At 44.3% G+C, this 16,509-nt stretch overlaps 1 protein-coding gene across 1 annotated transcript in view; it reads right to left on the bottom strand.

The window, feature by feature from the left end:
• Positions 1–5,230: 5,230 nt before the first annotated feature.
• LOC128699876 (neprilysin-2) overlaps positions 5,231–16,509 on the bottom strand; it is a 114,576-nt gene continuing 103,297 nt past the window's right edge. Inside the window, exon 11 of the mRNA XM_070080311.1 lies at positions 5,231–5,587. Coding sequence (XP_069936412.1) covers positions 5,488–5,587 — 100 coding nt within the window. The 3' untranslated portion in view covers positions 5,231–5,487. The remainder of the gene's footprint in view (positions 5,588–16,509) is intronic.

Here is a 16,509-nt window from a genome sequence, read left to right on the forward strand (position 1 = left end):
TGGAACACAGTGTTGTCAAGGAACATAGTGTTGTCATGGAACACAGTGTTGTCATGGAACACAGTGTTGTGATGGAACAGAGTGTTGTCATGGAACACAGTGTTGTCATAGATCACAGTGTTGTCATGGAACACAGTGTTGTCAAGGAACACAGTGTCGTCAAGAAACACAGTGTTGTCATGGAACACAGTGTTGTCATGGAACACAGTGTTGTGATGGAACACAGTGTTGTCATGGAACACAGTGTTGTCATGGAGCACAGTGTAGTCATGGAACACAGTGTTGTCATGGAACACAGTGTTGTCAAGGAACACAGTGTCGTCAAGGAACACAGTGTTGTCATGGAACACAGTGTTGTCATGGAACACAGTGTTGTCATGGAACACAGTGTTGTCATGGAACACAGTGTTGTCATGGAACACAGTGTTGTCATTGAACACAGTGTTGTCAAGGAACACAGTGTTGTCATGGAACACAGTGTTGTCATGGAACACAGTGTTGTCATGGAACACAGTGTTGTCATGGAACACAGTGTTGTCATGGAACACAGTGTTGTCATGGAACACAGTGTTGTCAAGGAACACAGTGTCGTCAAGGAACAGTGTCGTCAAGGAACACAGTGTTGTCATGGAACACAGTGTGGTAAAGGAACACAGTGTTGTCATGGAACACAGTGTTGTCCTGCAACACAGTGTTGTCATGCAACACAGTGTTGTCATGGAACACAGTGTCGTCAAGGATCACAGTGTTGTCAAGGAACACAGTGTTGTCATGGAACACAGTGTTGTCATGGAACACAGTGTTGTCATGGAACACAGTGTCGTCAAGGAACACAGTGTCGTCAAGGAGCACAGTGTTGTCAAGGAACACAGTGTTGTCAAGGAACACAGAGTTGTCATGGAACACAGTGTTGTCATGGAACACAGTGTCGTCAAGGAACAAAGTGTTGTCCAGGAACACAGTGTTGTCAAGGAACACAGTGTTGTCATGGAACACAGTGTTGTCAAGGAACACAGTGTTGTCAAGGAACAAGTGTTGTCAAGGAACACAGTGTCGTCAAGGAACACAGTGTTGTCAAGGAACACAGTGTTGTCATGGAACACAGTGTTGTCATGGAACACAGTGTTGTCATGGAACACAGTGTTGTCATGGAACACAGTGTTGTCAAGGAACACAGTGTTGTCATGGAACACAGTGTTGTCTTGGAACACAGTGTCGTCAAGGAACACAGTGTCGTCAAGGAACACAGTGTCGTCAAGGAACACAGTGTTGTCAAGGAACACAGTGTTGTCAAGGAACACAGTGTTGTCATGGAACACAGTGTTGTCATAGAACACAGTGTCGTCAAGGAACACAGTGTTGTCAAGGAACACAGTGTTGTCAAGGAACACAGTGTTGTCATGGAACACAGTGTTGTCATGGAACACAGTGTTGCCATGCAACACAGTGTCGTCATGGAACACAGTGTTGTCATGGAACACAGTGTTGTCATGGAACACAGTGTTGTCATGAAACACAGTGTTGTCATGGAACACAGTGTTGTCATGGAACACAGTGTTGTCATGGAACACAGTGTTGTCATGCAACACAGTGTTGTCATGCAACACAGTTTTGTCATATAACTCAGTGTTGTCATTGAACACAGTGTTGTCAAGGAACACAGTGTTGTCAAGGAACACAGTGTTGTCAAGGAACACAGTGTTGTCAAGGAACACAGCGTTGTCAAGGAACACAGTGTTGTCATGGAACACAGTGTTGTCATGCAACACAGTGTTGTCATGGAACACAGTGTTGTCATGGAACACAGTGTTGTCATTGAACACAGTGTTGTCAAGGAACACAGTGTTGTCAAGGAACACAGTGTTGTCAAGGAACACAGTGTTGCCATGGAACACAGTGTTGTCAAGGAACACAGTGTTGCCATGGAACACAGTGTTGTCAAGGAACACAGTGTTGTCAAGGAACACAGTGTTGCCATGGAACACAGTGTTGTCAAGGAACACAGTGTTGTCAAGGAACACAGTGTTGCCATGGAACACAGTGTTGTCAAGGAACACAGTGTTGTCAAGGAACACAGTGTTGTCATGCAACACAGTGTTGTCAAGGAACACAGTGTTGTCAAGGAACAGTGTTGCCATGGAACACAGTGTTGTCAAGGAACACAGTGTTGCCATGGAACACAGTGTTGTCATGCAACACAGTGTTGTCATGCAACACAGTGTTGTCATGGAACACAGTGTTGTCATGGAACACAGTGTTGTCAAGGAACACAGTGTTGTCAAGGAACACAGTGTTTTCATGGAACACAGTGTTGTCATGGAACACAGTGTTGCCATGCAACACAGTGTCGTCATGGAACACAGTGTTGTCATGGAACACAGTGTTGTCATGGAACACAGTGTTGTCATGAAACACAGTGTTGTCATGGAACACAGTGTTGTCATGGAACACAGTGTTGTCATGGAACACAGTGTTGTCATGCAACACAGTGTTGTCATGCAACACAGTTTTGTCATATAACTCAGTGTTGTCATTGAACACAGTGTTGTCAAGGAACACAGTGTTGTCAAGGAACACAGTGTTGTCAAGGAACACAGTGTTGTCAAGGAACACAGCGTTGTCAAGGAACACAGTGTTGTCATGGAACACAGTGTTGTCATGCAACACAGTGTTGTCATGGAACACAGTGTTGTCATGGAACACAGTGTTGTCATTGAACACAGTGTTGTCAAGGAACACAGTGTTGTCAAGGAACACAGTGTTGTCAAGGAACACAGTGTTGCCATGGAACACAGTGTTGTCAAGGAACACAGTGTTGCCATGGAACACAGTGTTGTCAAGGAACACAGTGTTGTCAAGGAACACAGTGTTGCCATGGAACACAGTGTTGTCAAGGAACACAGTGTTGTCAAGGAACACAGTGTTGCCATGGAACACAGTGTTGTCAAGGAACACAGTGTTGTCAAGGAACACAGTGTTGTCATGCAACACAGTGTTGTCAAGGAACACAGTGTTGTCAAGGAACAGTGTTGCCATGGAACACAGTGTTGTCAAGGAACACAGTGTTGCCATGGAACACAGTGTTGTCATGCAACACAGTGTTGTCATGCAACACAGTGTTGTCATGGAACACAGTGTTGTCATGGAACACAGTGTTGTCAAGGAACACAGTGTTGTCAAGGAACACAGTGTTTTCATGGAACACAGTGTTGTTAAGGAACACAGTGTTGTCATGGAACACAGTGTTGGCATGCAACACAGTGTTGTCATGCAACCCAGTGTTGTCACGGAACACAGTGTTGTCATGGAACTCAGTGTTGTCAAGGAACACAGTGTTGTCAAGGAACACAGTGTTGTCATGCAACACAGTGTTGTCATGCAACACAGTGTTGTCATGCAACACAGTGTTGTCATGCAACACAGTGTTGTCATGGAACATAGTGTTGTCATGCAACACAGTGTTGTCATGCAACACAGTGTTGTCATGCAACACAGTGTTGTCATGCAACACAGTGTTTCTTACTTATATCTTGGATAATCACAAGCAATATCATATTTTTTATAGTTTAATTATAAAAATCCCTTTGAATTTTTTCTATTCTTTATATATTTTTTTTATCTGAGTAGTCGTCATAAAAAAAAGAAACAAATGAGGAACGATGCGTTTTTTTTTAATACAGATCAATATTTACTCTGAAGAGAAATTGATTTCCCCCAGAGTTTTGCTTAAATAGATACGCATCTTGACGGCTATTGTTATGGAGTAAGTTGGTCGTATATACATATACGCATCTTGACGGCTATTGTTATGGAGTAAGTTGACCGTATATACATATACGCATCTTGACGGCAATTGTTATGGAGTAAGTTGACCGTATATACATATACGCATATTGACGGTCATTGTTTTGGAGTTGGTTATAACCAGAGAGCTTTTAGTTCCAGAAACTGAATTAATCTCTCCTGGTTCTAGCTTCTGTAAAGGAACACGAACAACAGATTGTAAAGGTTCTGCAGCTTGAAGACTGTGTTAGAGTTCTGTCTTCAGAACTGTCAGTCTCCTGCAGCTGCAACACCCTGTAAGGTCTTGTTGTTGTACTTCGAGGTTTACCACCTTAGATCTCCATCAGGTCATCGACTTTAGAAAGGTCTTAAGAGATCAAAATGCCGCCTCAATAAGTCTTTTGTCTAATTACTGTTCAGGCAAAGACTGCACTATTTTAGATTGCTGCAATCTAGGCCCCTGTAGCAGTCTGCGCCCCTGTGGCAGTCTGGGCCCCTGTGGCAGTCTGGGCCCCTGTGGCAGTCTGGGGCCCTGTGTGCAGACACACCTGGCAAGTGGATATTTATATGAGATCACCTGGATGGCACTTGAGTGTGGGCGGTGTTAAACTGGTCGGGTGTACTGTGTCAGTAGACAAAACAGAGAGAAGAGAAAACCTGGTACAAATTTGCAGAGTCTTGCTTCATTCAGGTCACGAGTACTGAGGAGCCCAGGCTCCAAGACGACCTATGTCCGGCTTCGAAACAACACAGGCGAGAGAGAGATATCATAATCTACACTTGGAAAATCCTAGAAGGAATGGTCCCGAATCTGCACTCAGAAATCACTCCCTACGAAAGTAAAAGACTGGGCAGGCGGTGCAAAATACCCCCAATCAAAAGTAGGGGCGCCATTGTACACTAGAGAAAACACCATAGTGTCCGAGGCCCAAGACTGTTCAACAGTCTCCCACCATGCATACGGAGAATTACCAATAGGTCCCTGGCTGCCTTCAAGAAGGAGCTGGACAGACACTTAAAGTCGGTGCCGGATCAGCCGGGCTGTGGTTCGTACTTTGGACTACGTGTGGCCAGCAGTAACAGCCTGGTTGATCAGGCCCTGATCCACCGGGAGGCCTGGTCGTGGACCGGGCCGCGGGGGCGTTGATCCCCGGAATACCCTCCAAGTAGGTAGGTAGACTCCGTCCGGCTTCAAGACGGCCTCCGTCCGGCTTCAAGACAGCCTCCATCTGGTTTCAAGACGGCCTTCGTTCGGCTTCAAGAAGGCCTCCGGCTTCAAGTCGACGGCCTTCGTCTGGCTTGGTTTCCTTCTCAGTGGAGGTGCCTCAATACCGGTGAGGGAGGAGGCTCTTGATCCGAGGAAACAGACATATCCTTCCTTTTCTTGAATCGAACTTGCTTGTCGTCCATTTCCCGAGGTGCCGTGTGACCCCTACGAGTTTACCGCTCCGCCCGCTGACTCCAAAGATGATGCTTGATTTGTATTAGTCGTGGCCCAAAGATGTGATGGGCCAGCCTGGTATTCCAGGCTGATGGCCCAGCTGGTGAGCCAGCTTGGTGGTCCAGCCTGATGGGCCAGATAATATAGTAGGCCAGCCTGGTGGGCCAGAAAACTGGTCACTATCAAGATATTGAAGGTGTGTTAGGTAGACTTATTGGTGCCGGCTACTGTTGCATTAATCAGGTTACAGAAGTTGGTCAACATCAGAATATATGACAGGTCTCCTGGGCCACCATCTTAGAGTCAACACTGCAGTTGAATGCTTGCGCGAACTCTGGAGTGTTCATCATCAGTGCGTTGATTCTGCAACACAAAAAAACATCCTAAATGATTGTACATGTATGGTATACGATACCGACAAGATCAAGAATTAGACACATGTGCAACACCTGGGTATCTTTATTGTAGACGTTTCGCCATCCAGTGGCTTCATCAATACAAATTCAACCTTGGAGTTGGTGGAGCCTTGGCTCACAAGACATCTCAACAACCTTGTTAACTACTACTGGCCCGTGTTTCGGGTATATGACCTACTTCCACTGGGGTATCCCGCCTACCAGTGACACTGTCTTAGTGAGCTACCCGTCCCTCACCTGACGTCTCTATAACATCCAGTCTTCATGACTTTTTTTTTTTTTTTTTTTTTTTTACACAGGGTTTTTCAAGGTTAGGTTAAGGATCCCTAGCTTTGTTGACAAGTTATTTACAGGTTAAGGATTCCTAACTTTATTGACAAGCTATTTACAGGTTAAGGATTCCTAACTTTATTGGCAAGCTAAGAGCTGTTACCTACATCAGCTCACTTAAAAGCATTTTTATTGTTATGAGACATACAAGTAGGGAACAGGATGAAGTTGGAGCCATCTGTGGGCCAGCATCTTCATTTGATCAATTGACTTTATCTCGTTGACATCATAATGCTGTAGGAATGTGTTCAAGACTCTAGTCATTCTGGGAATAAATGATCTCAGATAAAGTGATGTTTTGGAGAAGGTTACAACCAGATTGAAGTTGCTGCTTTCTGCCCATTTTGTGGTATAGAAGCTTGCTTCACGCTGTCCCCGAAGTGGATCCAAGTGTGGTGCTTTGATAATATTGGCCTTGTACATAACAGTAAGGCGTCTTGCTCTGTTCTCCACTCTGTCAAGCAGTCGCAGGATGAGAGGGGGCAGGCAAACAAAGAAAGTGGAGCATACTTTAGTTGTGATCGTACTTGTGCCTCATGCAGAATCTTGCAACCCCTACTGTCAAGCAGATGCGAGATACGCCGAAGCGCTGTAAGCTTCCTGGCTGCCTTGTTTGCAAGATTTACAACATGGTTCTTCATGGGCAGTTTGGGGTCGAATTTCACACCAAGGATATCAACTTCTTCTCCAGGTGCCAACACCCTCCCATTCATCCTTACTACTGCACCGCCATTACCATCAGAGTGCCTAGAGACGATCATCATTTTTGTTTTCTCAGATGTATATATTACTTGCCATCTATTTCCCCAAGCTGATATAGCTCTGGCGATTGATGTAGCTTAGAGCAGCTGTCATTTCTTCTCTTGGATAAGTGAGAGTCAGTGTACAGTCCTTTGCTAATGTATGGGATTCTGGGATGAGATGAAGAAGGTCACTGAAATAGACATTCCATAACAATGGTCCCAGCACACTTCCTTGTGGAACAATTGACTTGCTAATTCCGTTCCATTGAGAACTAACCTTAAAGATCTACCATGAAGGTAATTTCTCTCTCTTACTCCTCTGTCTATCTATCTATCTATCTATCTATCTATAAATATATATATATATATATATATATATATATATATATATATATATATATATATATATATATATATATATATATATATATATATATATATATATATATATGCATAAAAAGGCTTCAAGGAAGAATATTTGGATTTCTTCCTGAAGCCGTTTGAATATTCCACTTCCCCTACCACCCCATCTTTTAGTATATATTTTTTTTACCAATAGGAATATTTTATTACATAATATGGTACAGAAGATTTAAGAGATACATTATTGATATAAAGGTGGCATATACGGTACATGTTGTTACGTGTGTATCACCGATTATAAGGCGAAAATCTCATCCAGCTCCTCAGAGCTGGGGCGTGTGCCCAAAATACAGCAGGCATTACCCCTTTGAACAGCCGCACTGAGCAGCTGGAACAGAAAACTAGCTGCCCTGGGATCCCTAGTTACCCTGATGAGTCTTTTCCCCAGCTCCTTAAGGAATTTAGATGCACTCTTTCCCCATGAGCCAAGGGTCTCTGAGCCTATGGGAACAAACATATAATGATGGGCAAGTTCTCCATATTTTCTAGACTTTTGGGACTCCCTGAAGCTGGCAGCTGCCCCTCCTTCCTCCCTGGTGTATTATAGATATGTATCAGCCAAGGTAGATGCACATGTATAGTCCCACACCACCTGCTTCCCATCTGTCCAGGCTTGAAGGGTGATACCATCTGGACGCTTCTGGCTACCATCAGATCTGCATAGTTGGGGTGGCTCCCTTACTGCTGGGCATCCGGCTGTTGCGGGGCTCCTCTTGATAATGTTATTAACCTTCTCATGTCTTGCAATCTTTCCCGCGGATTTACGGCACACAAGACCGTGGTACCCGAATATATATATATATATATATATATATATATATATATATATATATATATATATATATATATATATATATATATATATATATATATATATATATATATATATATATATATATATATATATATATATATATATATATATATATATATATATATATATATATATACATATATATATAAGCCGTGCCGAATAGGCAGAATTTGCTATCTTGGCTTAAATAGCAACGCTCATGTTGCCATATAGGACAAGCGAAAATTCGTGTATGCAATAATTTCGAAAAAATCATTTTGAACCTGACGAAAAAAAATATATTTCACTGTGTTTGTTTAGTGTTAAATTATTGTAAACAAATCAAAAATATATTTAGTTGGGGTAGGCTAAAATAAATTGTTCTTGTTATAATAAGGTTAGGTAAGTTTTCTAAGATTCTTTTAGTGCAAAATTAAAATTTTTTACATTAACATTAATGAAAAAAATACATCTTTAAACGAATAAAAGAAATTTTCAGAAAGGACTTAATTTTAAGTGAGTTCTTGCTAATTGACCAGTTTTACATATTCGGCACGACTTATATATATATATATATATATATATATATATATATATATATATATATATATATATATATATATATATATATATATATATATATATATATATATATATATATATATATATATATATATGTTAAAGGTTGGTTAGAAGAGTATGACTTCACGTAACGTTAGATGATGAAGGATGTGAGGTGAGGATGAAGGATGTGAGGTGAGGATGAAGGATGTGAGGTGAGGATGAAGGATGTGAGGTGAGGATGAAGGATGTGAGGTGAGGATGAAGGATATGAGGTGAGGATGAAGGATGTGAGGTGAAGATGAAGAATGTGAGGTGAGGATGAAGGATATGAGGTGAGAATGAAGGATGTGAGGTGAGGATGAAGGATGTGAGGTGAGGATGAAAGATGTGAGGTGAGGATGAAGGATGTGAGGTGAGGATGAAGGATATGAGGTGAGGATGAAGGATGTGAGGTGAAGATGAAGAATGTGAGGTGAGGATGAAGGATATGAGGTGAGGATGAAGGATGTGAGGTGAGGATGAAGGATGTGAGGTGATGATGAAGGATGTGAGGTGAGGATGAAGGATATGAGGTGAGGATGAAGGATGTGAGGTGAAGGTGAAGGATGTGAGGTGAGGATGAAGGATGTGAGGTGAGGATGAAGGATGTGAGGTGAGGATGAAGAATATGAGGTGAGGATGAAGGATGTGAGGTGAGGATGAAGGATGTGAGGTGAGGATGAAGGATGTGAGGTGAGGATGAAGAATGTGAGGTGAGGATGAAGGATGTGAGGTGAGGATGAAGTATGTGAGGTGAGGATGAAGGATGTGAGGTGAGGATGAAGGATGTGAGGTGAGGATGAAGGATGTGAGGTGAGGATGAAGGATGTGAGGTGAGGATGAAGAATGTGAGGTGAGGATGAAGGATGTGAGGTGAGGATGAAGAATGTGAGGTGAGGATGAAGGATGTGAGGTGAGGATGAAGAATATGAGGTGAGGGTGAAGGATGTGAGGTGAGGATGAAGGATGTGAGGTGAGGATGAAGAATGTGAGGTGAGGATGAAGGATGTGAGGTGAGGATGAAGAATGTGAGGTGAGGATGAAGAATGTGAGGTGAGGATGAAGGATGTGAGGTGAGGATGAAGAATGTGAGGTGAGGATGAAGGATGTGAGGTGAGGATGAAGAATATGAGGTGAGGATGAAGAATATGAGGTGAGGATGAAGGATGTGAGGTGAGGATGAAGAATGTGAGGTGAGGATGAAGGATGTGAGGTGAGGATGAAGAATGTGAGGTGAGGATGAAGAATATGAGGTGAGGATGAAGGATGTGAGGTGAGGATGAAGGATGTGAGGTGAGGATGAAGGATGTGAGGTGAGGATGAAGGATGTGAGGTGAGGATGAAGGATGTGAGGTGAGAATGAAGGATATGAGGTGAGGATGAAGGATGTGAGGTGAGGATGAAGGATGTGAGGTGAGGATGAAGGATGTGAGGTGAGGATGAAGGATGTGAGGTGAGGATGAAGAATATGAGGTGAGGATGAAGGATGTGAGGTGAGGATGAAGGATATGAGGTGAGGATGAAGGGTGTGAGGTGAGGATGAAGGATGTGAGGTGAGGATGAAAGTGAGGTGAGGATGAAGAATGTGAGGTGAGGATGAAGGATGTGAGGTGAGGATGAAGGATATGAGCTGAGGATGAAAGATGTGAGGTGAGGATGAAGAATGTGAGGTGAGGATGAAGGATGTGAGGAGAGGATGAAGAATGTGAGGTGAGGATGAAGGATGTGATGTGAGGATGAAGAATATGAGGTGAGGATGAAGGATGCGAGGTGTGGATGAAGAATGTGAGGTGAGGATGAAGAATGTGAGGTGAGGATGAAGAATGTGAGGTGAGGATGAAGGATGTGAGGTGAGGATGAAGAATGTGAGGTGAGGATGAAGTATGTGAGGTGAGGATGAAGGATGTGAGGTGAGGATGAAGGATGTGATATGAGGTGAGGATGAAGAATGTGAGGTGAGGATGAAGGATGTGATATGAGGTGAGGATGAAGAATGTGAGGTGAGGATGAAGGATGTGAAATGAGGATGAAGGATGTGAGGTGAGGATGAAGGATGTGATATGAGGTGAGGATGAAGAATGTGAGGTGAGGATGAAGAATGTGAGGTGAGGATGAAGAATGTGAGGTGAGGATGAAGAATGTGAGGTGAGGATGAAGAATGTGAGGTGAGGATGAAGAATGTGACTTGAGGATGAAGGATGTGAGGTGAGGATGAAGAATATAAGGTGAGGATGAAGAATATGAGGTGAGGATGAAGGATGTGAGGTGAGGATGAAGGATGGGAGATGAGATGAAGATGTAGTGAGATGAAGATGTAAGAGTGAGATGAGAGTGAGATAGATATAGTGAGATGAAGATGTAAGTGAGATAGATGAAAGTGAGGATGAGATATGATGAGAGTGAGAGATGTAGGATGAGATGAGATGAAGATGAGGTGAGATGAAGATAGTGAGGTAAGAGGATGAAGGATATGAGTGAGATGAAGGATGTAGGTAGAATGATGAATGAAGTGAGGATGAAGGATGAGAGTGAGATAGAGAATATGTGATGAGATGAGATGTGGAGATGAAGATAGGATGAGTAGAGATGAAGATGTAAAATGAGAGATGAAGAATAGAGTGAGATGAAGACAGTGAGGTGAGATGAAGGAGGGAAGAAGATAGAAGGATGAAGTGAGATGAAGGATGTGAGATGAGATGAGGATGAGGTGAGGATGAGGATGCAAGGAGTGAGGATAAGGATGTGATGAGATGAGATGTGAGGTGAGATGAGATGTAGGTGAGATGAAGATGTAGGTGAGATGAGACGTAAAGTGAGATGATGATGTAGGTGAGGATGAAGAATGTAGAGGTGAGGGATGAAGGATGTAGTGAGGATGAAGGATGAGATGTGAGAATGAAGAGGATGAAGGAATGTGAGGTGATAGAAGGATGTGAGTGAGATGAATGATATGAGACTGAGGATGAAAGATGTGAGGTGAGGATGAAGAATGTGAGGTGAGGATGAAGAATGTGACTTGAGGATGAAGGATGTGAGGTGAGGATGAAGAATATAAGGTGAGGATGAAGAATATGAGGTGAGGATGAAGGATGTGAGGTGAGGATGAAGGATGTGAGGTGAGGATGAAGGATGTGAGGTGAGGATGAAGGATGTGAGGTGAGGATGAAGGATGTGAGGTGAGGATGAAGGATATGAGGTGAGGATGAAGGATGTGAGGTGACGATGAAGGATGTGAGGTGAGGATGAAGGATGTGAGCTGAGGATGAAGGATGTGAGGTGAGGATGAAGAATATGAGGTGAGGATGAAGGATGTGAGGTGAGGATGAAGGATATGAGGTGAGGATGAAGGATGTGAGGTGAAGATGAAGAATGTGAGGTGAGGATGAAGGATATGAGGTGAGGATGAAGGATGTGAGGTGAGGATGAAGGATGTGAGGTGAAGATGAAGGATGTGAGGTGAGGATGAAGGATGTGAGGTGAGGATGAAGAATATGAGGTGAGGATGAAGGATGTGAGGTGAGGATGAAGGATATGAAGTGAGGATGAAGGATGTGAGGTGAGGATGAAGGATGTGAGGTGAGGATGAAGGATGTGAGGTGAGGATGAAGGATGCGAGGTGAGGATGAAGGATGTGAGGTGAGGATGAAGGATGTGAGGTGAGGATGAAGGATGTGAGGTGAGGATGAAGGATGTGAGGTGAGGATGAAGGACGTGAGGTGAGGATGATGGATGTGAGGTGAGGATGAAGAATGTGAGGTGAGGATGAAGGATGTGAGGTGAGGATGAAGGATGTGAGGTGAGGATGAAGAATGTGAGGTGAGGATGAAGGATGTGAGGTGAGGATGAAGGATGTGAGCTGAGGATGAAAGATGTGAGGTGAGGATGAAGAATGTGGGGTGAGGATGAAGGATGTGAGGAGAGGATGAAGAATGTGAGGTGAGGATGAAGGATGTGATGTGAGGATGAAGAATGTGAGGTGAGGATGAAGATGTGAGGTGAGGATGAAGATGTGAGGTGAGGATGAAGGATGTGAGGTGAGGATGAATGATGTGAGGTGAGGATGAAGGATGTGAGGTGAGGATGAAGATGTGAGGTGAGGATGAAGGATGTGAGGAGGATGAGGATGTGTGAGGATGAAGATGTGAGGTGAGGATGAAGGATGTGAGTGAGGTGAGGATGAGGATGGAATGTGAGGTGAGGATGAATGTGAGGTGAGGTGAGGATGAAGAATGTGAGGTGAGGATGAAGGATGTGAGGTGAGGATGAAGGATGTGAGGTGAGGATGAAGGATGTGAGGTGAGGATGATGGAGGTGAGGATGAAGGATGTGAGGTGAGGATGAAGGATGTGAGGTGAGGATGAAGGATGTGAGGTGAGGATGAAGGATATGAGGTGAGGATGAAGGATGTGAGGTGAAGATGAAGAATGTGAGGTGAGGATGAAGGATATGAGGTGAGGATGAAGGATGTGAGGTGAGGATGAAGGATGTGAGGTGAGGATGAAGGATGTGAGGTGAGGATGAAGGATATGAGGTGAGGATGAAGGATGTGAGGTGAAGGTGAAGGATGTGAGGTGAGGATGAAGGATGTGAGGTGAGGATGAAGGATGTGAGGTGAGGATGAAGAATATGTGGTGAGGATGAAGGATGTGAGGTGAGGATGAAGGATGTGAGGTGAGGATGAAGGATGTGAGGTGAGGATGAAGGATGTGAGGTGAGGATGAAGAATGTGAGGTGAGGATGAAGGATGTGAGGTGAGGATGAAGGATATGAGGTGAGGATGAAGGATGTGAGGTGAGGATGAAGAATGTGAGGTGAGGATGAAGAATATGAGGTGAGGATGAAGGATGTGAGGTGAGGATGAAGGATGTGAGGTGAGGATGAAGGATGTGAGGTGAGGATGAAGGATGTGAGGTGAGGATGAAGGATGTGAGGTGAGGATGAAGGACATGAGGTGAGGATGAAGGATGTGAGGTGAGGATGAAGGATGTGAGGTGAGGATGAAGGATGTGAGGTGAGGATGAAGGATGTGAGGTGAGGATGAAGAATATGAGGTGAGGATGAAGGATGTGAGGTGAGGATGAAGGATATGAGGTGAGGATGAAGGGTGTGAGGTGAGGATGAAGGATGTGAGGTGAGGATGAAAGTGAGGTGAGGATGAAGAATGTGAGGTGAGGATGAAGGATGTGAGGTGAGGATGAAGGATATGAGCTGAGGATGAAAGATGTGAGGTGAAGATGAAGAATGTGAGGTGAGGATGAAGGATGTGAGGAGAGGATGAAGAATGTGAGGTGAGGATGAAGGATGTGATGTGAGGATGAAGAATATGAGGTGAGGATGAAGGATGCGAGGTGTGGATGAAGAATGTGAGGTGAGGATGAAGAATGTGAGGTGAGGATGAAGAATGTGAGGTGAGGATGAAGGATGTGAGGTGAGGATGAAGAATGTGAGGTGAGGATGAAGTATGTGAGGTGAGGATGAAGGATGTGAGGTGAGGATGAAGGATGTGATATGAGGTGAGGATGAAGAATGTGAGGTGAGGATGAAGGATGTGATATGAGGTGAGGATGAAGAATGTGAGGTGAGGATGAAGGATGTGAAATGAGGATGAAGGATGTGAGGTGAGGATGAAGGATGTGATATGAGGTGAGGATGAAGAATGTGAGGTGAGGATGAAGAATGTGAGGTGAGGATGAAGAATGTGAGGTGAGGATGAAGAATGTGAGGTGAGGATGAAGAATGTGAGGTGAGGATGAAGAATGTGACTTGAGGATGAAGGATGTGAGGTGAGGATGAAGAATATAAGGTGAGGATGAAGAATATGAGGTGAGGATGAAGGATGTGAGGTGAGGATGAAGGATGTGAGGTGAGGATGAAGGATGTGAGGTGAGGATGAAGGATGTGAGGTGAGGATGAAGGATGTGAGGTGAGGATGAAGGATATGAGGTGAGGATGAAGGATGTGAGGTGACGATGAAGGATGTGAGGTGAGGATGAAGGATGTGAGCTGAGGATGAAGGATGTGAGGTGAGGATGAAGAATATGAGGTGAGGATGAAGGATGTGAGGTGAGGATGAAGGATATGAGGTGAGGATGAAGGATGTGAGGTGAAGATGAAGAATGTGAGGTGAGGATGAAGGATATGAGGTGAGGATGAAGGATGTGAGGTGAGGATGAAGGATGTGAGGTGAAGATGAAGGATGTGAGGTGAGGATGAAGGATGTGAGGTGAGGATGAAGAATATGAGGTGAGGATGAAGGATGTGAGGTGAGGATGAAGGATATGAAGTGAGGATGAAGGATGTGAGGTGAGGATGAAGGATGTGAGGTGAGGATGAAGGATGGGAGGTGAGGATGAAGGATGCGAGGTGAGGATGAAGGATGTGAGGTGAGGATGAAGGATGTGAGGTGAGGATGAAGGATGTGAGGTGAGGATGAAGGATGTGAGGTGAGGATGAAGGACGTGAGGTGAGGATGATGGATGTGAGGTGAGGATGAAGAATGTGAGGTGAGGATGAAGGATGTGAGGTGAGGATGAAGGATGTGAGGTGAGGATGAAGAATGTGAGGTGAGGATGAAGGATGTGAGGTGAGGATGAAGGATGTGAGCTGAGGATGAAAGATGTGAGGTGAGGATGAAGAATGTGGGGTGAGGATGAAGGATGTGAGGAGAGGATGAAGAATGTGAGGTGAGGATGAAGGATGTGATGTGAGGATGAAGAATATGAGGTGAGGATGAAGGATGCGAGGTGTGGATGAAGAATGTGAGGTGAGGATGAAGGATGTGAGGTGAGGATGAAGGATGTGAGGTGAGGATGAAGAATGTGAGGTGAGGATGAAGAATGTGAGGTGAGGATGAAGGATGTGAGGTGAGGATGAAGAATGTGAGGTGAGGATGAAGGATGTGAGGTGAGGATGAAGGATGTGAGGTGAGGATGAAGGATGTGATATGAGGTGAGGATGAAGAATGTGAGATGAGGATGAAGGATGTGATATGAGGTGAGGATGAAGAATGTGAGGTGAGGATGAAGAATGTGAGGTGAGGATGAAGGATGTGAGGATGAATGATGTGAGGTGAGGATGAAGGATATGAGGTGAGGATGAAGAATGTGAGGTGAGGATGAAGGATGTGAGGTGAGGATGAAGGATGTGAGGTGAGGATGAAAGATGTGAGGTGAGGATGGAGGATGTGAGAAGAGGATTAAGGATGTGAGGTGAGGATGAAGGATGTGAGGTGAGGATGAAGACTGTGAGGTGAGGATGAAGAATGTGAGGTGAGGATGAAGAATGTGAGGTGAGGATGAAGAATATGAGGTGAGGATGAAGGATGTGAGGATGAATGATGTGAGGTGAGGATGAAGGATATGAGGTGAGGATGAAGAATGTGAGGTGAGGATGAAGGATGTGAGGTGAGGATGAAGGATGTGAGGTGAGGATGAAAGATGTGAGGTGAGGATGGAGGATGTGAGAAGAGGATGAAGGATGTGAGGTGAGGATGAAGGATGTGAGGTGAGGATGAAGACTGTGAGGTGAGGATGAAGAATGTGAGGTGAGGATGAAGGATGTGAGGTGAGGATGAAGGATGTGAGGTGAGGATGAAGGATGTGAGGTGAGGATGAAGGATGTGAGGTGAGGATGAAGGATGTGAGGTGAGGATGAAGGATGTGAGGTGAGGATGAAGGATGTGAGGTGAGGATGAAGGATGTGAAGTGAGGATGAAGAATGTGAGGTGAGGATGAAGGATGTGAGGTGAGGATGAAGAATGTGAGGTGAGGATGAAGGATGTGAGGTGAGGATGAAGAATGTGAGGTGAGGATGAAGAATGTGAGGTGAGGATGAAGAATGTGAGGTGAGGATGAAGAATGTGAGGTGAGGATGAAGGATGTGAGGTGAGGATGAAGGATGTGAGGTGAGGATGAAGGATGTGAGGTGAAGATGAAGAATGTGAGGTGAGGATGAAGGATGTGAGGTGAGGATGAAGGA

The sequence above is a fragment of the Cherax quadricarinatus genome, unplaced genomic scaffold, assembly GCF_038502225.1.
Source record: "Cherax quadricarinatus isolate ZL_2023a unplaced genomic scaffold, ASM3850222v1 Contig307, whole genome shotgun sequence".
Taxonomy (NCBI): Eukaryota; Metazoa; Arthropoda; class Malacostraca; order Decapoda; family Parastacidae; genus Cherax; species Cherax quadricarinatus.